The 25,922-nt window shown below is 36.1% G+C and overlaps 1 protein-coding gene and 1 long non-coding RNA gene across 3 annotated transcripts in view; one reads left to right on the plus strand and one right to left on the minus strand.

Annotated features, from left to right (window-relative positions):
- Window positions 1-13,843: 13,843 nt before the first annotated feature.
- LOC149546545 (subtilisin-like protease SBT5.6) overlaps window positions 13,844-25,922 on the minus strand; it is a 152,564-nt gene continuing 140,485 nt past the window's right edge. For both annotated transcript variants that reach the window (XM_089791252.1, XM_089791251.1), the window contains 2 exons: window positions 14,636-14,849; window positions 13,844-14,527 (listed from right to left, as the gene is read on the minus strand). In XM_089791252.1, the coding sequence (XP_089647378.1) occupies window positions 14,001-14,527; window positions 14,636-14,849 (741 nt within the window). In that variant the 3' untranslated portion in view covers window positions 13,844-14,000. The remainder of the gene's footprint in view (window positions 14,528-14,635; window positions 14,850-25,922) is intronic.
- Window positions 14,697-25,922, plus strand: part of LOC149546546 (uncharacterized) — a 35,483-nt gene continuing 24,257 nt past the window's right edge. Inside the window, exon 1 of the long non-coding RNA XR_016353745.1 lies at window positions 14,697-14,833. This is a non-coding gene — a long non-coding RNA (uncharacterized LOC149546546). The remainder of the gene's footprint in view (window positions 14,834-25,922) is intronic.

The following is a 25,922-nucleotide window of genomic DNA, read 5'->3' on the forward strand; positions in this document are numbered from 1 at the left end:
CTCAAAAATAAAATAAGCAAGTTTATAGCACCTACTTTTGATGGAACAAATAAAATTTCAGCTAGAGCATGGCTTCAAAAATTACAAACTTTCTTCACACTTAACCCCATGAAAGAGAGTGATGCTATTCAATTTGCAAGTCTACACTTGGAAGATGCAGCCTATGATTGGTGGTATCATGGAATGACTACTCAAGGTCACGATCAGGTAACTACATTTGAAGATTTCAGTCAAAGGGTGATAGATAGATTTGACCTCAAGGATGATGAAGAGTACTTTAAAGAATTGTCAAAGTTGAAGCAAACCAAATCAGTTAATGAGTATATAGAAGAATTTCAAAAAGTGGCTGTTATGGTACCTAATATGAGTGAAAAGAGGATCGTTTATCTTTTTCTTGATGGTTTAGAAGATTCTGTTAAGGGTTTGGTTAAGGCTTTCTCACCGTCAACCTTACAGGAAGCTATCAAAAGAAGCTTGCAACTTGAAACTTGCATGCCTATGAAATCAATCACTAATCAAAAACCCCCAAATCTTTGGCAACATAAGGGAAATTTTCAAAAAAAGACTTTCCCAACACTACCACCAAAAGATGTGACAAATGTGGCAAAAAAGAAGGTAGATGAAGAGACTAGGAGTGAATTACGAAGGAAAAAGCTTTGTTTTACTTGTAGAGAACCATGGGTTCCAGGACACAGATGTTTGGGGAAAGGTCAAGTGCACTATATTGAAGTTGCTTCAAAATCTGATTCAGATGAGCATGAGGAATTTCATGATACTAGGGAGGAGGTAGAAGAAGAGAAAGTAAAAGAAATCAGCAAGGATGGCACTTTAGCAGCATTATCAGGAGTCCCAAGATACCATCCCTTCCGAATTCGAGGGGTACTAGCAGGGCAAAGGTTGACTGTTCTTCTTGATAGTGGGGTTGTATATGAGCAATGTTAGTATGCTAATAGAAACCAAATTTAAATAAAGCTTCTACAAACTAAACAAAATTCATAAACTTCAAGATAGACTAAGATGAGCTCTCAATTGAGAATATGAGCCATTAATGGACTCTCTCAATAAGAAGCTCTCTTGTTGAGTAGCTTTATCTAAATGGATAGGATGTATGCTCAATATGCTTCCAAAGGCTTCAATGGATGATTGTGGATTTTTGGTGTGGATAGATGGCTTTAGTATGGATTTGGCTCTCAAAATAGCATTATAACTTTACTTCATGGATTGTGTTATTTTGCAAAGGGGAAGGATCCAATTTATAGGCAAGAGGCTTGAGGGATTGAGGGCTAAGATGCAAGGATGAGAAAAAGCTCATGGAGGGCTCAGATTGCATGAGAAGAGAGCACATGGATTGTGCTTCCTTATAGCCAATCAAGGAGTGACACATGTCACATGGTGAGAGGATGGAGGAAAGGGGAAGGATGAGTCAACAAAGGAGTCTCAAGGGGTAAAATCTTCATAAAGACCCTCATAATGACTTGTAAGAGCAATAAAAGGGCTTGTAAGAGTCATTTATGAACTAGTGGACTTCATAAAGTTTTATGGTTGAGATATTTTGAGGGTGATGAGAGCAAATTCGACTTGGACTTGATTAGGAAGGTTTTAAGCTTGTTTAGGCTTGTGCAAATGATTAGAGGATGGATTAGGATGGTTTAGGATTAGCTTAGGGATAGGCAAGTGGATGGCATTTAATGAGGGTGGGTGAAGGAGGAGATATTTGTTAACTTTGGCTTGGGTTAGTAAGTCTTAACCCATGTTTAGGGAATGTGACAAGGTTAGGAGGGGATTAGGATTAGGTTTAAAGACATCTTTTAGAAGAGTCTAGATTTTGGATGAGGATAAAGACTTTCTAGAATAGTCTAGAATTTCCTAGGATGAGGATGAAGACTTTCTAGAAGAGTCTAGAACTTCTTAGGATGAGGATAAATTAGATTTTTAGGAAATAAATAAAGTTTTATTTATTTCAAGGGTTTGGGTTGAGGAGATATTTATTAAAACTTTTTTAATAAACATGAGGATTAATATTTAATTTTAATTAAATATTTTGAGTTGGGGTTAGGGGTAGGAAATGATGAGATTAGCCTTTAATCGAAATTAAAGAAGGATTAGAAGATTTTGGAAGAGGTTATTGGTCATAAGGAAATTGGCCAAGTTTTGGGCAAAAAATAAATTTTTTATTTATTTTAGGATTTTTGGTCAATTTATTAATTAAATAATTAATAAATAAGGAAATAATGTTTAAATAAGATTTAAACATTTTTGGGAGGGATTCCTTAATTAAATATTTTTAATTAAGATAAAGGGATTTAATGGCATAAAAATTAATTAATTAATTAATTAATTAATTAATTAATTAATGATGATGTCATCAGAACTTTTTCAGAAAATAAAAATACTTTATTTTCTAAAGGTTTTTAGGTGTCTACAGGGGCAACTCACAATTTTATTGATGAGGGATTTGTCATGAAAAGAGGGCTTAAAGCAGAAGATTTTGAGGGATTCAATGTTACTGTAGCTGATGGATTCACTATGCCTTGCACACGGGTGGTGAAACAACTCAAGATGACCTTAGGAGATTATGAGTTATGTGATGACTTCTATGTGGTTGGTATTGGGGAGACAGATCTTGTATTGGGTGTTCAATGGTTGCACTCTATCGGAAGCTATTACATGAACCATCAAACTATGGAGTTTAAATTTCATTCCAATGGGAAAGAAGTCATATTGAGAGGGTTATCGAATGGAGCACCTAAGGCAGTCTCTGCAAAGAGGATGGAGAGGACTTTTCGAAGAGGACAAGTAACATGGGCAGCAAGAGTCATAATCCAACCAACAAGCTCTCCAAAGAATCAAGGTAATTTCCATTTTGAAATTCAAAATATTCTTGATAAGCATAGTATAGTTTTCAATGATTTGCCTCCAGGATTACCACCAGATAGAGGTTTTGAGCACGTTATAGAGTTAGAACAGGGTGCCAAACCAGTTATAACAACCCCATACCGCCATCCAAGAGGTTATAAGGAAGAAATTGAAAAAACTATTAAAGAACTCCTGGACATGGGATTCATAAGGCCTAGCTCTAGTCCATTTGCATCATCTATGGTACTTGTCAAGAAAAAGGATGGTACAATGAGAATGTGTATAGACTACAGGGCTCTAAACAAGAAGACCATAAAAAATAGGTATCCCATACCACGCATAGATGAACTCATTGATGAGCTACATGGTGTTGTATACTTCTCAAAAATTGACTTAAGATCAGGCTACCATCAAATCCGAATGAGGAGTGAAGATGTGGAAAAGACTGCTTTCAGATGTCACTATGGGCACTTTGAATTTTTTGTTATGCCATTTGGACTCACTAATGCACCTGCAACATTCCAATCTTGTATGAATAAGGTATTCAGTCAGCATCTTCGAAAATTTGTTTTGGTATTTTTTGATGATATCTTGATATACAGTAAAACATGGGAAGAGCATCTAAAGCACATAGACACTGTTTTGGGAATCTTGGAGCAGCAATCCTTCTATGCTAAGCTATCTAAATGTGAGTTTGGTTTGACAGAGATCCTATATTTGGGACATATTATAAGCTCTAAAGGAGTACAAGTTGATCAACAAAAAATCCAGGCAATTTTGGATTGGCCTCCACCCACTAATCTTACACAGTTGAGAGGTTTCTTCGGGTTGTGTAGCTACTATAGGAGATTTGCCAAGGGATTTTCTCAGCTTGCTGCCCCCTTGACTGATTTGACAAAGAAAGGAGCTTTTGTTTGGACAGAAGAGGCACAAAAAACATTTGATAAGATTAAGGAGGTAATGAGTTCATGCCCTGTGCTTGCAATTCCAGATTTCTCTTTACCTTTTGTTGTTGAATGTGATGCTTCTGGAGAAGGTATAGGGGTTGTCCTAACTCAAAGGGGACATCCAATAGCATTTGAGAGTCGAAAATTAAATCAATCAGAGAAAGGGTACTCCATCTATGATAAGGAAATGTTGGCAATCATGCATGCACTTCATAAGTTTAGACAATATTTGGTATGTGGGAGATTCATTGTAAAGACAGACCATAATAGCCTCAGGTTCTTCTTGAACCAAAGGGATTTGAATGATCGTCAACAAAAATGGGTAAGCAAATTGCAAGCTTATGATTTTGATATTGAATACATGAAAGGAAAGAATAATGTGGTTGCTGATTCTCTCTCAAGAAAGCCCACTTTGTGTTCCTTATCATCTATCTCTGCTGATTGGAAAGTCTCCATAATTTTAGAGTATGCTAAAGATTCATTTGCCACCAAGATTTTGGATAAGTTATTGGATGATAACAGGTACAAGGTTGTTGATGAATTGATTTATTACAAGAACAGGATCTTCTTAGTGCCAGGGTCAAAAACTAAGGAGAGGATATTGAGGGCCTTTCATGACACACCTTTGGCTGGTCACCAGGGATACTTCAAGACATACAGGCAAATTTGAGAGCGGTTTTCATGGAAGGGTATGAAGGAGGATGTCCTTAAACACATTAAGGAATGTATGGTATGCCAACAAAGCAAGAGTGAGCAAAATTTTTCTGCAGGGTTGTTGCAGCCACTTCCTATTCCCGAACAAAAATGGGAAAGTATTTCCATGGATTTCATCACTGGGTTGCCCAAGGTTCAAGGTAAGGATTGCATATATGTGGTGGTAGATAGACTAACTAAGTATGCACATTTCTTTCCTATCACATCTGATTTCAAGGCATCACAAGTGGCCGAATTGTTCTTCAAGGAAATTTTTAGATTACATGGTTTGCCTAGAAACATTGTTAGTGACCGGGACAATAGATTCCTCAGCTCTTTTTGGAAGGAGCTCTTTCATTTGGCAGGAACTGAACTCACTCCCAGTACTAGCTATCACCCTCAAACAGATGGACAAACAGAGATAGTTAATAAATGGATAGAAGGATATTTGAGGAACTATGTTTCAAATCAACAACATGCTTGGGTGAAATGGTTACACCTAGGGGAGTATTGTTACAATACATCTCATCACATGTCTATTGGTATGCCTCCTTTTCGTGCTCTTTATGGTTATGATGCCCTTTCCTTTGTTGATCTAATACTTTCCGATAGCAGAGTACCCGCAGCAAGTGATTTCATCAAGAAAAGCCAAGACATAATAAGGTCCCTCAAGGATAATCTACAACATGCACAAAACCAACAAAAGATATATGCTGACAGGAAAAGGATTGAAAGATCTTTTGAGGTGGGAGATTTGGTATTTGTTAGGTTGCAGCCATATAAGCAAAGCACTTTGAAGAGAAGTGGGGCAGAGAAACTTAAGCCAAGGTTCTATGGGCGTTATAAAATCATCAAGAAGGTAGGAGAGGTAGCTTATGAATTGGAGCTCCCACCAAACAGCAAAATACATAATATTTTTCATGTATCTTGCTTAAAGAAGGTTCTAGGCCAGCAAACCATAGTATCTACAGAATTACCACCTCTTGATGATGAAGGGAAATTAGTTTTGATACCAGAAGAGATTTTGGATACAAGAGAGAAAAGGTTGAGAAATAGGAGCATCATAGAGCATTTGGTCAAATGGAAAGGATTACCACTAGAGGATGCAACTTGGGAAGGAGCACATATTCTTGAGAATTCCAACCTTCACTGCTTGAGGACAAGCAATATTTGGATGGGGAGGACTTGTCATGTCCCCAATTAAAATAATTAAAAAAAAAAAAACTTTGTTAAGGCAGGCAGGCTCCAAAAAGGTGAAATTTCGGAAAAAGAGGCTAATCTTTGGAACCAATGGACTAATAAATAAAAATTATTATTAAATTATATTTTATTAACCCCTCTTGGACGTGAGTTAGGTTTATGCCCTCTTTAAAAGGGGTTTGGAGGCATTTTGGGCTCATTCTACATCTTGATTCTTGCTAATTTTCTTGTTGTTCTTCAGAGGCTGCCAAACCTATGGAGAAGGAGACCCAAGAACGGGAGTTTTCAGGTTTCCAGGAAGGCTAAGGACGGGATTTTGAAGCCATTCCATGTGCATGCTCATACAGAGTTTGCCTTTGTGCTGAATAGTGCCGATTTGGGTGTTTTCGGGGTTGTTTTTGGTTTGAGTTTGGGTTTTCAGTTGAGTGTTTCATATCAGTTTGGTTTGCTGCTGTATTTTAGACTTTATGATGTTAAAATAGAGCTGAATATATGTATTGGGTCATGATTAAACTTCTGAGATAGTTTATGAGTGTTTTGTGGTGTTTTCGGACATTTTTGTGTTAATTTCGGGAGCCCGATTGAGCATAGTTTTGCCCTACATTTGTGAGCTGTTGTGTAAAGGCTATACAAATCTGGAAATATCATTTTGCAAGTTTTTATGCTGCTGAAATTTCTGTAAAAATGTCCATTTTCAGATTTATTAATAATTTGTGAAGTTGTGAAGTTTTTGGCACTAATTTGGACATACCCGATTTGGGTTTTATTGGGAAATTGGCAGATCTTTGTAATATTGGTTGTTTGATTTTAAAGTTCTGATTTGAAGCTGGAAATATCATAAAAAAATCAGTAAAGGGACATTACAAGAATGATAGAGAGAGGAAATAATTCTAAAAATCATGGGAAATCAAGAGGAAAGTCAAAGGGAAAGAGGTCTCAATCTAGAGGACCAAGAGATTATTGATACTATGGTAAAATAGGGCATAAGAAGAAAGATTGTTGGACTTGAAAGAACAATGAAGGAGATAAACTAAAAGGGAAAAAGGAGGCAAATGTGGTAAGTAACAAATCTGAAGAATATGCTTTGCTTTTGTTTTGAGAAAGTGTTGACAATTCATGAGTTTTAGATTCTAGTGCATTTCATGCCACACCTCATGGAGGTTATTTTATTGATTATGTCTAAGGGGATTTTGGGCTTGTTTATTTGGGGGACAATGAACCTTGTCAGATTGTTGGAAAAGGAAAAGTTAAGATTAAGTTGCAGAATATGAATCATTTGCTACTATATGAGATAAGACATGTTCCAAGGCTAAGTAGGAATTTAATTTTAGTAGGGAAACTTGGTGATGAGGGTTGTGTAGTTACTTTTAATGGTAAAAATTGGAAAGTTTCAAAAGGTTCTCTTGTAGTAGCAAAATGTGTGAAAGTAGACACCTTATATTTTTGTACAAGTTATATTGTTCCTTCTACTTTGATTGTTTTAGAGAAAAATGAATGTTCAGGAATAGTTGTTGTAGTTGAGCAGGGAGAACAAATAGTAGCTATAAATTCTAATACAATGTTGTGGCATAATAGACTTGGGCACATGAGTGAGAAAGGTATGAAAATACTTCATTCAAAGCAAGTTTTACTAGGTTTGAAATGTGTCAGTATGGATTTTTGTGAAAGTTGTGTGTATGGAAAATAAAAGAGAATGAGTTTTGTGAAGATTAGGAAGGAAAAGAGAAGTGAGAGATTAGAGTTTGTGCATACAAATGTATGGGGTCTGGCTCAAGTATCTTCCCTTGATAACTCTCATTATTATGTTACATTTATTGATGATGCAACTATAAAAGTATGGGTTTATTTCCTTAGATAGAAGTCTGATGAATTTCAAACTTTTAAGAAATGGAAATTCTTAGTTGAAAATGAAATTGGAAAGAAATTAAAATGTCTCAGATCTAATAATGGTGGTGAGTATTGTAGTCATGAATTTGAAGATTATTACTTTGCTAATTGTATTTGTAGACATAAAACTGTTCCAAGGACTCCACATGAAAACGGAGTGGTTGAACACATGAACAAGACTATAATGGAGAGTGCAAGGAGCATGAGGTTGCATGCAAGGTTGCCCTTAAACATGTGGGCAGAGGCTATCAATACTATTGTATATTCAATTAATAGGAGTCCCTCTACTCCTTTGGGTTGTGATATTCTAGAGGAAGCATGGACTGGTAAGAAGGTGAGTTATTCTTTTCTCAAAACCTTCGGTTGTGAAGCATTTGATCATATAGATTCTAAAAATAGAACCAAGCTAGAAGCTAAGTCAAAGAAATGTGTATTTTTTGGATATGACATTAATGAATTTGGTTATAGGATTTGAGATTTTGAAAATCATAAAATTTTAAGTAGGGATGTCATATTCAATGAGAAAGTGTTGTACAAAGATCTGTTGTAGCAACATGAGAAGAAAGAAGATGACTATGTACTGTTGGATGATACTCCAAAAGTTGATGTTCCAATAATTCCTCATGATGTGCAGCAACCACAACAACAAATACCACACACCCCAATGAATGTTAGATGGTCAACAAGGATAAGTAGACCTCTAGAAAGATTTCTTCCTTCCTTGTACTCTATTTTACGTAATGATGTTGGTGAACCTAAATATTATGATGAAGCTATGTAGGTGGATACAAAGATTCAATGGGAATCTACAATGAAAGAAGAAATGGACTCTTTGTTGAAAATTAAGACATGAGATCTATGCAAATTGCCTACAAGTAAAAAGGCTTTACAGAATAAATGGGTTTATAGGTTAAAAGAAGAGGATGGAGGTGAGAAACGACTTAAAGTTAGGTTAATTGTAAAAGGATTTGCATAGAAAAAAGGAATTGATTTTAATGAGATATTCTCTCTTGTTGTTAAAATGACTTCTATTCGCATTGTTTTAAGTATTGTAGCTACTAAAGATTTGCATTTAGAGTAGCTTGATGTTGAAATAACCTTCTTTCATGGTGATATGGATGAAGGGATATATATGGCACAACCATAGGGATTCGAGGTCAAAGTTAAGGAGAACCTATTGTGCAACTTGAAGAAAAGTTTATATGGCTTGAAAAAAGCACCTCAACAATGGTATCTGAAATTTGATAGGTTTATGCATGAGCATGGATATAGTATGTGTCATTCAGATCATTGTGTTTATTTTCAAAGGTTGGATGATGATAACTACATTACTTTATGTTTATATGTTGATGATATGCTTGTAGCTGGGTCTGACATGGATCATATTAAGGGGCTAGAATGCTAGTTAGCACATGCATTTGCTACGAAGGATTTGGGGGTAGAAAAAAAAATCCTTGGTATGAATATTTGTAGAGATAGGAAGAATAGAAAATTGACATTATCTCAGGTTGATTATATTGAGAAAGTGTTGCAACATTTCTCTATGGAGAATGCTAAAGCTGTCAACACACCTTTACCTAGTCTTTTGAAGTTGACTAAGGAGATGTGTCCCAAGACATAAGAAGAGGAGGACAAAATGCCTAAGGTACCTTATGCTTCAGCTATAGGAAGCTTAATGTATGCTATGGTATGTACTAGGCTAGATATTGCACATGCAATGATAGTTGTTAGCAGGTATATGAGTCATCCATGAACTGAGCATTAGAATGTAGTTAAATGGATTCTCTAATATTTGAGAGGAACATCCAATAAGTGTTTACACTTTGGGGGCTCTATTACTGCTTTACAGGGATATGTTGACTCAGATTTGGTAGGGGATATTGATACCAAGCGGAGTACTATAAGTTATGTATTTATTGTTTGTGGGGCAGCAGTGAGTTGGGTTTTTCAATTATAGTAAGTTAACGATTTATCCACTATAGAGGTAGAGTATGTTGCTGCTACATAGGCAACCGAAGAGATGATATGACTTCAGTTCTTAATGGAAGAATTGGGACACCCATAGAGGGATAATTATTTGTTCATAGATAGCCAGAGTGCCATTCATCTTGCAAAGAATTCAACTCTACATTCAAAGACAAAACACATACAATTGTGGTACCATTTCATTCGGTCAATTTTGGATGATGGATAGTTAAAGTCAGAGAAGATGCATACGAATGACAATCTAATAGATATGTTTACAAAGGTAGTGACAAGTGAGAAGCTGAAATCCTCTTCAGCTTCAGTTGGTCTTCTAGACTAAAAAAACTAAAAGAATAATAGAGTCCAAGGTGGTTTAATATTCTAGTGGGAGCTACAGTTTTAGTAGTGCTATGATCACTCTCCAAGTGGGAGGTTATTATTGTGGAGTCTAATTAGTCTCCAAGTGGGAGGTTGTTGTAATGTGGAGCCTAATCAGACTTTGAAGTTTATTTAGTGCAATTTCCCTGCAGATTATTTCTACGGGGGTAAGACGAGGTCAAGGGGTAGCACCCCAGGTGTGCTCGCTGTCATAGTATAGGGTGGGATCGAGGGGCAATGCCCTCGTGGGGGTTTTCAAGGGCAGTGCCCTCGAAGCCAAAAATGACCTTATATTGTAAAAAGCATCGACTACTATTGTTCTATTATTCTAGCCCTAATTTTGTAAGCGGCAATAAGCTTGTATAAAAAAGCTTAGGGTTAGGGATTTTCACAATGTATGAGGCAAAAATTGGTTCTTGCAGCAATATTGGGCTATAAGGGATTAAAAATAGTAATTAGGTTGTAATCACTGGATCATAATAATATTGGGCTTGCTGTTGGTGGACGTAGCCTAGGGATTGGGTGAACCACGTTAAATCTTGGTGTCTTGTGTTCTCTTATGTGCGATCTATTATTTTCTGATATTGGTTATATTTGCATGTAACTGTTATTTCTGTTTGAGGTTAATCCTAACAAAATATTATGGTGTTAATGTGTGCATGCATGTTTTGCATGTTATTTTCATTTTACATGTTAAAATTATCATTATTTTTGGATTTAGTTAATGAAGCTGATATTCAATATAGGAAGTTGAAATTTGTTTATTGCACAAGGTTGATTAAATTTATTGTGTTAATTGAGTTGAATAGTTGATAAGTTAAAGTTGGTGAATTGTTTAAAAGGGTCTGAGAGTAATTGATTCACCCCCTCCTCCCCTTCAACTCTGACTACACTACCATAGTTATTTGATTTATGTTTTGCATGCACTTTTATCTAGCCTACCTACATTGTTGGATGTTGGAAGGATTTGAAAAAGATAAATCCCTATTTGCTCCATCTATATTTTAATTTTTTAGGATGATTATCTTTAATTTCTCATCCAAGTCAATTTTCATCAATTTCAAAAGTAAAAGGTAGCTACTTTGATCCCTTTTGGTCCCCCTTTTCAATGAAGATGCCCTAAAGACAACACATATCATCCCATTCATGTGGGATAATTATTTTATTCGAACTAACTAGTGGAATGACTTAAAAGTATATAGACTCACCTTTATTTTATATTTATCTAGGATAACTTTTTGATCATATGCTTCCTCCTACTTATCTTAACTACCATAGAGTATAATGGATGCTCACAAAAAAAAATTAATTGGAAAGGATTTATTAGTTGAGCATTCTTCAATTAGGATTTAATAGGTCTTTGAAAAAACAAAAAAGTGTCTACTTTATAGTTTTCCTTCTCATTCAAAATATATTTCTAGCATTTTTATTTAATTAATATGATTACAACCTTTTATAATTATTTAACACAAACTATCCCTAATGCTATATTGAATGTAAGATTTAACCCCCTTTTCAAATATAAATATCTAGTTTTATTTTACATGCCATTGCCTCATATGGATGTGTTTTTTCTTTAATTGCAATCTATATCCTTACAAACATGAAAATGACTAGAAACAAGGATATTTTGATATTAATAAAGAAACAACTAGATGAATTTACAAGGGGAACACATGATCATTCACTGCACACACATCCAACACGATAAAAGTAATAAATATAAGGAACATTTTGCTACTATATTGTCATACTTACCTTGAAACCACAATTTGTTGACCTAAGCATTGTGCGCCTTCCTTTCATATCTTTCAAATCTTTTATGGGGGCTAGATGATCTTTGAAGTCTTGTTCATGATTTTCAAAACATGTCTTTAATATTGCCTATAACACTACCTAGTGTAGCAATAACAGTGGTATACAAAAAAGACTATGGACATACCTAACTCCTCCACAACCAAAGAATACAATTACAACCATAAAGACACAATCAACCCAAATAAATGAGACTACATGATAATTTAGTAAAGATACAGATAATCCAATATCACAACAAAGGTTTATTAATTAGCAAATTGATTAAACCTTTTTAAACCTTCTCCTTATTTATATTTTTATGAAAAATTTTTTTATTTTAGAATATGCAACTATCTCTATTAACCATGGAGGAAACTCTGTAGTTAAGCACGCTCGAGTTGGAGTAGTTTTGGGATGGGTGACCTCCTATAGGAAGTCCCTATGCTTCACCTCTGTGAATATTATCTAGATCCAATGCTAATTCCTGATAGCAATATCACTATTGCTATTAAGTTGTAACAACGATAAGATTATTCATTTACTAAATTCACCTTTTACCTTAAGACACTATCTTCATAGAATCTTGCACTGAAAAAGACTTAGCCCTTCTTGAACTCATTAAGGGCCTGTTTGGATCATGGATTCGGACAGGAATTAGAATTTGGAATCCTTAAAAATTTCTAATCCATTGTTTGGATCTGTCAAATGGGAATGAGAATTCGAAAAAAATAGAATCCCGTATCCTCATTTACCCCCGAAAACCAAGATTTGGTCTTCCATCTAAATAGGTGGAATTAGTCAAAAACCTGTTCTAATTCCAATTTGCCAAAAATGGGCATTCCAAATTAATTGAAATAAATTTGTTTTTGGCATTTGCTCGCGTTGGACGCTCACTTCTGCTATGCAAACACAGGATTTTGAAACTTGTTGCCGCCTTTGCTGAGGTTTTAGATATGGATTGCTCAAACCAGATTGTATTTGTTGATCATGTTCATTTCATTGGCGGATCATCCAAAGTTCTGAGTTTTACAATGTCATCTATGTGCAATGGCATATTTTTGGGTTACCCAGACAAATAAATCAAATCTCCCTTTGGGTATGCTTCCATCTATTTTTTATTTAATTTTAAATGGGTGTTTGAACATGGCCCTAACAATGGGCGCAAATCTTTGTAGTATCCACCTTTTGAGAATGGTGTGCAAATGATCTCAAATTCGATCTGTATTGCTGGCATAGACCCCCTGCGTAGCCTGCTACCGAATCTTTCATCAGGCCGCACATTCTGTCAAACATTGGCAGACGCTTTCATTGGTGAGCGGTGTGGTTTCCGTCATATTTCTGAGCTATTCTAATGCAATCAATGTTCTTGGTGTCTTCTTTTATGCGGGCTTTTCTTTTTTGGCAGTTGTGTTTTGTGCCTTTTTTTTGGCCAGAGACGAACGAAAAAACCTTGGAGGAGATTGTGCAGTACTTTAATAATAGATCCAAGGGAAAGAGTGATAGCCCAAGCCAATTGGAGCTTAGGAATGACAAAATTAGTAAGAACAGAGGGTGGAGAAGCTACTGTAAAAAAAACGTAAAAAAGCTTATTTTGGTTGTTATTCTAATTCTACAAGTATGCAATCAAACAGAGGAAATGTTTTGTCATTATGAATTCTTGATGAACCAAACGGTCCAAATTAAATTCCTAAAATCGTCATCCGGATTTCAAGTTCCAGAATCCCAAATCCAAGATTCTGAATGCCAATTCTCAAATTATATTCTAGCAACCAAACGAGCCCTAAGCATCTTTTATCTTCACCTTCTAACCCTTCACCCTCAAACTAAAAGCTCATTTTTTTTTTCGCTGTAATGTTAATGTTTTAACTAAAAAGCTCATGCATCAATGAACATAAACTTATTAGACTCTTGGAACTTCGACCTCAAACCAAAAGCTAATTGCTAATAGAATATATTTTATATGCATCGATGATCATAAACTTTTTAATAATTAGACATTATATTTTATGATTTTTTCAAACACATACTTCCGTTTAAAACTGCATAGGTCCTAAAAATATGGCGCCGGTATGAATTTGTTTTAATATGATGTGATTCTGTGCTTCGATAGCTATCAGATCTCTATAAAGATAATCTTTTTTATTTTCCAAACTTAATAATAGTATGAGTTGGGATTTAACGGTAAACCAGCACTTAGAAGATCTCATGGATTCTGATCTAGATTGTATAGTTGACATCTCAGACCAGACTACATATGCAATGGTAACTTCAGCAATTTCACATTGCAGATACAACCAATGGACTCCTTACCTTGTGAATTCCATCCTCCCAAGTGTAGGATCCAAACACATATTCCTGATTAAGTGACTCTTTAAGTATGAATGTGACAGTAAAATCATGTTTCTCTCCTGTAGAATGGAAACACAACTTACGAGGATGAATATGTACGGATACACCCGGTGGGTTTTCAATAGAAACGAGGTATACACTCTCACCGCCCACATTGGTGACAGTCCTGGTGACGGTTTCTCTATAGCTAAAGTTTGTAATGACAATTGATGGATGATTCAGTTCATTAGTACTTGGAGGATCATCTGGGCAGGTGAAGGTAGTGTTAAGTGCTTTGGAAACATCAATTCCACTGCTGCAGAGAAACAGTAGGTAATCATCCATTGTGACATCATATAATAAGCCTGGATCCGATGCATTATTAGGGTTTACATGGCCTGATCCATATCCAAAGGGTGTAGCCGGATTTCCAGATGCATCTGTCATATGACGACCCTCGTTGTCCGTAACAATAGCTGTGGGAAGACAATACCCAAATGAAGTTATACATTGGCTATTTTCAAGAACCCTAGAGAACCATTCGCTTTAGCTTCATCAAATGTTTTCATTAATGAAATTGTTACCTGTGGTCATAAGAGCGGATCTGATAGCAGCAGGACTCCAATCTGGATGCATGGCCTTCAAGAGAGCTGCTATTCCTGCAACATGAGGACAGGACATTGATGTGCCAGAGATGATATTGTACTTTGCACGCCGTTCGTCCGCCACAAGCTGGGTTGGTGAGATTACTCCACTCCAAGCTGCCAGTATGTTGAGACCAGGTGCTGTAATATCTGGCTGCAAAAAATCGGTAGCAATAGAATATTTAGTTAATTGGTTTAGGTTATTAAAAAAATCTCTCTTCCTTCAACTAATGGAGTGCCTCATGTATGTAAGGCCTAATTAAGGGTTAATCCTACACAGTAGACACACACGCAAACTAGCTCATTCCTATACAGGCATCACTTGTCTAGTTTTGTTACTTGTATAGAACCCCAGTGAAAAATTTCCAATAAACAAATACGAAAGTTGGACTTTTATTTCATGGTGTTAACAATAAAAAAATCCAATGTTTGATTATTGAGTCTTCCAAATACATTTTTGTTTTCATCAGTAATCTACACAAAAGGGTTCTGTTTCAATTTTCAAGCAAGCTAAATTATTCTGATTTTGATTGAGAAAGTGTTTTCATGGAACAAGTAATGCCTCTATTACATCAATCTAGCAGGGAAAGTGACACAGATCTCACCCTGATGTTTTTTGAAAAAGCCAAGTTTTGTTTGAAAAGATTCACTTTTACCTTCTAGACAAACAGGTCCTGGTGCAAAAAAAACCTTACACCATGACTTCCAGAAGAAATTAATATCAACTGCTCAAACTGTGCGCCACTGAAGTTTTCATCGTTAATCATTCATGCCCTTGTGAGAAGATGGATGCCCTAAGAGAAGGAGCACTGAACATATAGTTGATTTTTTTACAGAACCATGACAGATAGTTTGTGGTACAGGGACATCTTCAGAATACATGGTCAACAGTTTCCTCTGTACCAGAGAGAATGCTAAAAAGAACTGCATTATCAACTTTTTGAAGTCTTGTCTTGATGGTTGATTCCTGGGGACAATTAATCAACTCGAAATTAAGTGCTTGAAAAAAGGCAATGATATTAAATTGGACTAGCACATCTTGCCTTATTGTGTTTGTAATTCCCCTTACTTTTGACTATTTTAACTTCTATTTGACTTGGAAAGAACTCTAGTGTGACTTGCTCAGTCTTGAATGTCTTTTGTCACATAACTGCGAGACGACCTCATTATTCAATTTTATGTCTCTTCAAATAAACCTAGGCAGAGGTTTTGTTGAACTCTTAGAGAGTAAACCATACAAATAGGCTTTGAAACTAGGTCCCAGATTTCACAGAACCCCTCAAGTTTTCATTAAAAAAATTCAGACACAATCTACAATGCTGTACACACTCATTTCAGTGAAGTTGACCCCGAGAGTGTGAAAGGCCAAGCATTGTCATTAGTTGGTTAGAGAGCTGTGAATCTCTAAATGTTGTGAGCAGCTTGACAATGATAGAATATTTAATGGAGATTGCATTTCTACTGCTATCACTATGCACTTTATGGAAGAACCAAATGCATCATTATTTATTCGACAAGGAGGACAATCATTTATTCAGGGCAAAGAAAGGGGAAACAAGTACAGTTTTTGTAATTGTGATCTTAACCACTAACCGTCTATGCAATGTAATAGGCTAATATTACCCCATTATTACATTGTTCCCGCAATTGTAACCTTGAATCAAATCCTGAACAAAAGTAGGGTTCCATCAAGTTGTCTCTCGGCCCTTAGAAAGGTGTAGCTTTGAGTTGTGTTCTTAAGTTCTCAGTCTCGAACTATTGAATCACGGAGTCTTGAATTATTCAACAACTATCCCTAAGAGCTACAGTAGATCTCTATCATTGTATAGCGATCACTAAAAGGTACAATTCTTGATCATATACTCTAAAGCTCATTGGATGACAATCCATATTGAGCTCAACATGAAATCTTGAACTTGTCTCCAAAGTTAATCTTCACAATACATGCATCCTTAAAATAGTGCAAGCACCGAAAAGGAAATCTAAAGGAAAGTAAGAAAATTAACTCAAAAATACTTCTCTTGCAAAGCACCATCTCAAAGCAAGAAGCTAGCTTGAGATGATGGAAATTCCTCCATCCTTTGGTGCTGCCAGCCTCCAGATGATCTTGTTAGACTTTACCCTCCAAAAACAACACCGAAGGAACTAATACAGCCTCCAAGAGCCCAATAAAAAATATTAATAGGAGACTTTTGAACAATTTATCTTGCATGATCACCACAAACAACCTCAGTGACAATAAATTGGATTCCAATGAGAAACAATATGACTTTCCTCCTATGTACAACCTTCTATCTCATGAAATTATCCTTTAAGGAAAATATTTAAATCAAAATTTGACACAATAACTCCCTCATATCACCATCGGCAACAGATTGCCAAAACCAGAACAACTTATCACTCCAAATTTGAAACTAACTCAATACTTAAATCGCAGGCCAAGCAAATGAATCATACCCGCATTTCAAACTGTTCTGCTTTTTTTTATCAATGAAAGGGGATTGAAGTTCTGTATAGAGAACTCTTGACGCAGTAATGATTAGAGGGACCTTTAAAGAATTTGTCCAAATCTTGCAGCCCAAGTCAGCACAGCAGAATTGACATCACAAGATCAATAATGAACTGCACAAATGCAATCTCATGCCTTCACACTAATACAGATTCACAAATTTACATCAAATTGGCTGGCAACATGCAACTTACAATCTAAAGCTTGCACACCCCATTACAAACAAATTCCAGACTTCTAAGTCCTTTGAACCCTTAAGAATATGCTACCAAGAAGTTCCTTACGAATGATGAACATATGTGCCAATATAAAGAGCCTTCAAAAGACACATGTTGGCCCAGATCAATCACATTTTCCAAGAACAAGAAAACGTAGTACCAAGAATATAGGTTAGGACCCAAATCATAAGGATCTCAATGCCAAGTTGTTGAAATGAAGCCCAATCAAAGAAAGACACCGGCCTACGATAAAGGAACTTCGTGATATGAGCCACAAAAATTCACCGATTAGGAAATTACTTTGCGAGATTGGAAAACTCCATCTGACATTTACACCATGAAGAACACACAGGCCTAAACAAGAAACAAAATATCTCCACTATGAAGTATCAGGTTGTGGTGCAACCTAGAAATAGGTAAAACATGATGTCCAGAATAAACTTTGAGATTTGCAACATCTGAGCCAAATTGAAGGAATCCCACAGGAAACTCAGGAACTAATTGGAATAAACGGAAAAAGAAATTTTTTTGGGTGATGCAAGATTGCCAACAATGCAAGGATGCTCTTGCATTAGATACCACTGGTGAGAAGAAGATGTTCCATGAGAGGAACTCATGAACATTGTACAGGATTTAGGATTAAAATCCCATGTTCATTTTTGATCCAAATGTCTTCCTTATCTGTACCACTCTTTCTCTTTACCTCTTTCCTTTCTTTTGTCAAATCCTTCAACTTTATCTTCTCTGCACCTTTTCCCCCCTGCTTCACATCTGCATATGGTAGTGAGGATGTTTGCTACCAATACCTTTCTTCTTCCCATCTGATTTACCTCTTCTGCTGCAAAATCTCATCTGATTTGCAACCAAGGACTTCTGCTACATGGCTTTACCTGCCTTACCATCAGGTATCCTCTTGCTTTTAGATCTATCCACAAGATCCTTCTTTACGTCCATGCCATCCTCAACATCCTGCTTATCAACACAACTACTCTTTACAAAACTCAAGTTTCTCACTCCCTTTCTTCCTCCTTCAAGGAAGCCAAGGTAAAATTTGTCCATCCTTCTCTATGGTAACCAAGTTTCTTTTGCAATCATAGATAGCTCCTCTATCATATTGCCAAGTCTACCCCATAGAACATGTCAAGCACTCACGGGCAAGACATCACACAAGACTTCGTCTCTAAAAGGGCCAATACTAAAGTTCACCAAGCACTTCTCTTTAACCTCTACCATATGATCATCTTGCAACCAACCTATCCTATAAGGATTAGGATTTCTAAGCCTCTTCAAACCAAGCTTCTGTACAATCTCCTCTAATACCAAGTTATCAATACTCCCACTATCAACAATAACCTTACAAATCTTACCTTCTGACTTGCATATAGTCCTAAAGAGATTCTTCCTTTGGGAAGGTTTAGTCTCCACTTTGCTTTGCTCCATCAAAGCCCTCCCGAGCATAAGAGATTCTGATAAGTAGGAGATATGGAGCATTGCCTAGATCCAATGAGTGCTAAGTGTTCCATTTATTCTCATGAGAGATGGATTCATGTTGAATTACTACTCATGAAACATCGGTCAATGAGTTTGACTCAAAACTACACAGTTAAATCTTGATAGAAATAACACAATAAGAGATTCTCCCATCTTAGGTTCCAACATAGTCTCCTCAAGTACCTTAGCTACTTGCTCCTCATGTGCTATGATAATCTTCTTACAGTTGCCTTTACTAGATCCCTTAGGGCATTTGTAAGCTCTATGTCTAGTTTCCCCACACTTGAAACATAAACCCTTGAATCCCTTGCTACCACTTCCTCTTCTTGGTGTCTCCTAATTAGTTTCTTATTCCACTTAGATCTAGACTCCTCTTCAACTGGCAGCTTCCCCTTGTTTCTACTTATCAACTTCTCCTTTCCTCTAGTTTTACTCTGCCGTCTTCTCCTTACCTTCTCATCTTCGTTAAGAGCATATTGCTAAGCATCCTCCACAATATAAATTTTCAGCATACTCATTTCATCCTGAATATCTGAGTCAGATATCACTGTCATCTTGTAAAACTTCTTGGTGTATTCCTTCACACTCATGTCCTTCTCCTTCAAGTTTCACATCTTCTTGAACAATTCCAACTCATAATCTTCTAGAATGAACATCGTGTTTAGTCTTGCAATCATTTGCCTCCACTTAGTGATATTCATATTACCATTTTCCTCTATATCCTTTTGCAATTCCTTCCCTTCATAAGGTAGCACGTCTTTTTTACTTAGTTTGTGCTAACCTTACCCTCAGTGGATCTCTAATATCTTCAAGCTCAAAGTAGTCTTCTAACTCCCCAATGTAGTCTATTAAATCCCTTGGTTGCAATGATCTGGAAAAGTTAGAAACCTTGATTCTATGATTTTTACTAGCTTGTGCCACTACCCTCAACAATCTCTCTTCATCTGTAGGTACCTCAGTCCCTTTAGTCTCGACTCTCAAGATCTTCAACAACCTCTTCATATTCCTCCTTTGGTTCTGGATGCCTTCTCAAACTAGCTAACACATTTCGGATCTCATTCCTCATCCCATTTTTGAAATTCTTGATCATTTTTCTAAGTTCTAACCTCCTAGGGTTCATCCTTCTTGGCAGCATCTCTCCCTTTTCTCTAGTGCATCTGCCTCAGCTTGACAATCTGACCCCAAGGTTCTAATCCCCTCTCACTTGACGATCTATTGAACACACCTTTTACCTGCCTCCACTCAATGATCTATTCAACCACGGTTTGCCTCAACAACCAATTCAAAGCTCAAACAACTCAAACAAAACTCACAACCATCCGTAGTTCTCTTTGATCCATCTTGCACAAATCCTCAACAATTGCGGGCTAGATCCATGCTTTGCCACCCCACAATAGGGATTCCTAAAGCTTCGCAAGATTAGGAACGAAGATCTACCATCATAAGAGCATTTTTTTTTTCATATACCATCTGAAACAGTCATGGCTAGAGGGACCTCAAAGAGATCTGCCAAAAGCATGCAACCCGAGTCAACTGATTGTAATCAACACAATAGCAGTAATGAACTGCAAACATGCAATCTCATGTCTTCACATCAACATAGATTCATAAATTTACATCAAATTGGCTTGCAGCATGCAACTTACATTCTAAGGCAAGGCTTACATGCTCCATTACTAATAAAATCCAGACTTCTAAGTCCTTCGAACCCTCAAGATTAAGCTACCAAGAAGTTCCTTACAAACAATGAACAAATGCCTTAATATAAAGAGTATTCACAAGAAACATGCTGGCTCAGATCAATCACATTTTCCAAGAACAAGAAAACGTAATACTAAGAATATAGGGGAGCACCCAAGCCATAAGAATTTTGATGCCAAGTTGTTGAAATGAAGTGCGATCAAGAAAGACATCGACCTATGATAAAGGAACATTGTGTTATGTATTACAAAGCTTCACTGATCGGAAACTTATTTTGTGAGATTGGAAATCTCCAACTGATCCTTAGAACATGAGGAACACACAGTCCCGAACAAGAAACCAAAATATCTCTGCTGCAAAGTATCAGATTGAGGTACAGACCTAGAAATAGGTAAAATATGATGTTCATATTAAACTCTATTATTTGCAGTAGCAACTAAGCCAAATTGAAGGAACACCAGAGGAAACTGACTAACAAGAACTTCCTAAAATGGAAATATTTTTGGGTGATGCAAGATTATGAACAACCCAAGGATGCTCCTGCATCAACTCTTCTCTGAAGTAATGCGAACCTACGGGAAATTGGAATATTGAACAATTTATGTACTATGTTTGTTGCATTCATATCTCACACAACAAAGGGAGAAAGCTTTGATACTTTGTTTCCTGTACAAGATTTGGCAGCATGCCCCTTTCTATAAACTCACCAAGCTGCTCTATTTTCCATAAGGTTTATATTGCTCTAGCAAAGATGAACAATAGAAAAATGAATCTTAGAAATAGTGATAGGAACTAGAATTCTGGCAATGGCTTATGTTGATAATAAGTATTATGCTATGGAGAAATGTGTGAAGGACAAGGTGGATTAAATGCTCACAGGAAAAAAGAATAATCTGAAGTGGGCACCGACAAAAGCAATCAAAGAAACATTAGGCGTAGAAAAGCAATGTTGTAGTCATGCTAAGATATCATGGAACAATCACTTAAACAGATGTATTTCTATGCTAATGGGCAGAGATTTGAAATTTGAACGAAAATGTCTTTGTTTATGTTCTTTCCAACTATTCAACTGTCACCAATGCTATCACTTGGGGTGCCATTATCATTGGTGCAGATTGGAAGGTAAATGCTAGATGATTTTATTAATGCCAATGCTTCATTTAGATGTACAATCCCACTATGGATTCAGTATTCCAATTCACTGCATTAAATATCTCACTGCTCTTCTAGATGGAATCCCTACATCAATCAATATTAATGAAGTGATTATTACAACTGTATATGGCAATATAATCCAACACAAAAAACACTAAAAACCAGATCCATTATTTTGTAGTGCATAATCTCTGCACTGCCAGCCATTTTCTGTTCACACTACTTTGCACAGGTCCCCTAGAGTCTCTATTGCATCTGTGGTGGGCATGCTCAGTGGCTATACATGGCCGTTCACACCTTTCTGCATATCCGAAAACCAGCACTTTCATCCTGAATGCCATGCCGAGGAAGTCATTGCTCTGATACCATATGAAAGCGCTGAATACATCATTATTTATTCAACAACTAGAACATCCATTTATACAAGGCAAAGAAAGGGGAAACAAATACAGTTTTAGCAACTGCAATCTAAACCACTAACCATCCATACAATGTAATACACCAATACTTTACAACAAAAATGGCTCTTTGATCTCCATCTCGTGCATTCACAAACCTCTTTGACTTCTTGATAAAATGCTTTTATCCCAAGCTCCTTCACAAATCCTTTTCACCCTAGCTTGGTCTTCCCAAACAATGCTTTTTAGCACTTTCTCCATAAATTTTGAAGGCCACGTGGAAAATAGACAAGACAGTAATAATGGTGATTTACAGCTAAGACTTTATCAATAATAATCATCCATGCAAGTGAGAAACTGAGGCTACTCTAGAACTGAGTGTTTCCCCGTCTCCGCCCACGCCCACCTGCCACCCTCAAACCTAAATTACATTCAGTGCACTTCCATTTACCAATAATTGAGAATTAGCTGACTAGAACCTTTAGTATCCATATTTTTGATTTAGGGTCAAATGGGAGTTTTAAAAGGAGTTCTGCCTGTTCCACAAAAAGTAAAATAAGAGACACTGAACCCCCAATTGAGGGACAGCCAAACAGGAGAAGAGGCCAGTGTGACAAAAAAAGCATAAAAGTGTTGCAATATGAAAACAATACAATAGCAAGGCAAAATGCAATAACAAACAACAAAACTAGAGGGAATTGAGGGAAACCACTGCTTTCCTTTCTTCTTTGAGGAACTTTAGGTGACCATCCACAGATTTTGTAGTTGGCATAATTTCCCCAAATTCTGAGTATAAAATTTTCCCTAGATTATAGTTTTAATATAAGAATAATTAGTGTTTTAGGATACCTTTTAGCTTTGAGAGAGATCTTACAACAAGTTAGGGAACATTATAATCATAATTCATTATTAGACATTCTTAAATTAGAAGTAAATATATATGAGGTTAACAGATTGCTTAAACCAGATTTAAGATATCTCACTTACTTAGGTAATAAGGTAGGGTGATTTGATAAGGTGCCCAAGAGACCCCCGACCCTAGGCCCAAGAGTGGATACAAGTTACAACATCCCTCTTGGCCCCATGTGGCCCTTGCGATACGAATGAGGTGGCATGTCTAGTGTAGCATGCTATCACCATTTTCCTCATCCTTGCCACTTCTGCCTTTTCTCCAAAGATTTAGCATCCTAGTGCATTTGTTCACCATGGTAAAGGTCATGAAGAATATACAGCAGGGTGCCCAGAAAGTCCCTACTCCCAAGCCCAGCTGCAGTCCCCTTGTCCCCCTTTGTCCCCATGGGGCTTTGCAGTCCAACATGAGGTGGATGCTTAGAAGGTGACCTCATCACTATTTTCCTTCGTATGACTACCTCATTTCCAGTACCATGGCTTGTTACTGTAGTTAAATACACATTCCAAGTCACATATTTCATATGTCCATGTATGGGGCCTGATCATAGATAATGAATTATCAATGCATCTAAAATAAATAATAATGCTTTTCATCTCAGAAGTATGTCACTGTATGGATGTATGTTATAAATAATATAAGCAGTCACAAGTATTAACTGTATGTACTTGGTGACGATCAGTCATAAAAAATGTCATGAATACTCGTCTTATACTCATACCAGATATTGCAGATAAATATGAATTGTTATATCTCTATTCTTATAATTGTTATCTGTACTTTCCCATCTTTTTCCTGATTCCATCTCAATCCTTATTTCAGATCTTTCCTTGTACTTCTGTTCTAAATTTTCTCTAGATCTCCTGTACTTCCTTTCCTCCATTCCTTTTGTTTCTCCTTCCCCTTTATATCTTCTTTGAGAAAGAGTCACACCTTTTCACCATGTTAGCCCTTTTCATTAGTCACACCCTTTCACAATCACCACTTTTCAAAATGGTCACAACCCTTCATCATTGCTGCCCCTTTGGAAGCTACTTCCTTATTTTCTTCCCCTTCTTCTTCTATTATTCCTATGCTCCCTTCTATGCAAATCAGCACTGTCTTGTTTCTCACAACAGAACTTAGTATGATTAGCTTTGTGATGATGATCCTCTCCTCGACACCTTCAACAATGGGAGAGTCACAACCTTTCAAGAAAGTCACAATCCTTAATCCTTTATGCTCTTTGAAAGTGTCAAAACCTTTCATAACTACCACCTATTGAGAGAGTCACATTCTTTTACAACTTTTGCCTTTTGAAAGAGTCACTTTCTTATTGTTCCTCCCTTAATTTTCTCTTGTTTCATACCTTCAAACTATGTCTTATCTTTATGCTTCTCCGTAAGTCTGCATAGACTTTCCTTCTCAATATGCATTAGCATAGTTCTTTATATCTGCATATACTGTCCACACAGTTCTGCTATAAACACTTCTATGATAATGCCTTCAACCTTTCTTTGATGGTCTTTCCATTTATTTTCTAATTTACAGATGTGCAAATGTAAATCTGATATAAACTCGTGCTCCCATCAAATGCAATCAACAACTGCTAATTAAATCTTTTCATGGGTTGTTTATCTTCCACCTTTTAGTTGCTTCTTAACTAATCTTAATTGCTGCTCATTATTTCTACTTCAGATTTATTTCTAAATTCTTCTCCAATTCCAACCTGATTATCCTTTTTTATGTTTTCCAATTTCTTTTCTCTGTCCATGCCCCCTTTCAAATGAAATCTTCTCCCTTTTATATCTTATGTTGAGGGAATCACAACTGTTGACTACATGCCTTTCATTAAACTTAACTAACTTGTAACTACATTTAAATTTTTTAAAAAAATATTTTAATTATTATAAATCATTAGGTCCTATTTGACAAAGGGGACACTACAGTTGGCTCCACAATTCTAAAAGTGTTGGTCTATTTTTGGCTATCCTTGTGGTAGGGTCCTCTTGAGAAGGAATGTCACGATTCTTCAATTTAAGTGTTTGCGGTGAAATTATGGATGACAATTTGACCTTGACCACTTTTTTGAGATTATCCTTAATGGCGTGTTACATCTTTTGATTCTTTCCTATTTTCTGTAAGATAATGCCAAGAAGAAAAAAAGCGGAACATAGAAGATTATGAAATCTCTCTTATTGTAGAAAAACAGTTTTTTTTGCTTTTGGAAGGAAACATTCTAGTTTTTTGAAGGACCAATACTCATGATATCAGATGTGATATCAAACATTTTCGAGTAATCAGTGAATATGATGTATTCTGGAAGACCAATACTCATGGTATCAGATGTAATATCAAACATTTTTGAGTAATTGGTGAATATCATGCGTCGATATTCTGGAAGACCAATACTTATGATATCAAATGTGATATCAAAATGGTGGATATCTTTTGATCAAAGATATCTTTAAAATATTACCAATGGTGTAATATTTGTCGTGTTTATCCTCCCTAGTTAAGAGGGAGTGTTGATGTTTGGTAACTTCTGTTGGATAAATTGATGAATATATATAATTATATATGAGATATAATTTATATGTATGTGTTCATTAAAGTTTATTGTTATATGAGAGAAATTAATATAATAATAATATATATATATATATATATATATATATATATATATATATATATATATATATATATATATATATTTTGGTGGTTATATTAATTATCTAAATAATGAATAGACATGTCCCATGAAGGGACATGTCTCTTCATAGCCTATGCTCTCTATATATAAGAAGTCGTCACCAATTGGAAAACACATACTTTAATAGGCAGTGCTTAGTACATTTGCATCAAT

This window comes from Cupressus sempervirens, chromosome 7 (assembly GCF_028749045.1).
Source record: "Cupressus sempervirens isolate cs-2001-9-10 chromosome 7, ASM2874904v1, whole genome shotgun sequence".
Lineage (NCBI taxonomy): Eukaryota > Viridiplantae > Streptophyta > Pinopsida > Cupressales > Cupressaceae > Cupressus > Cupressus sempervirens.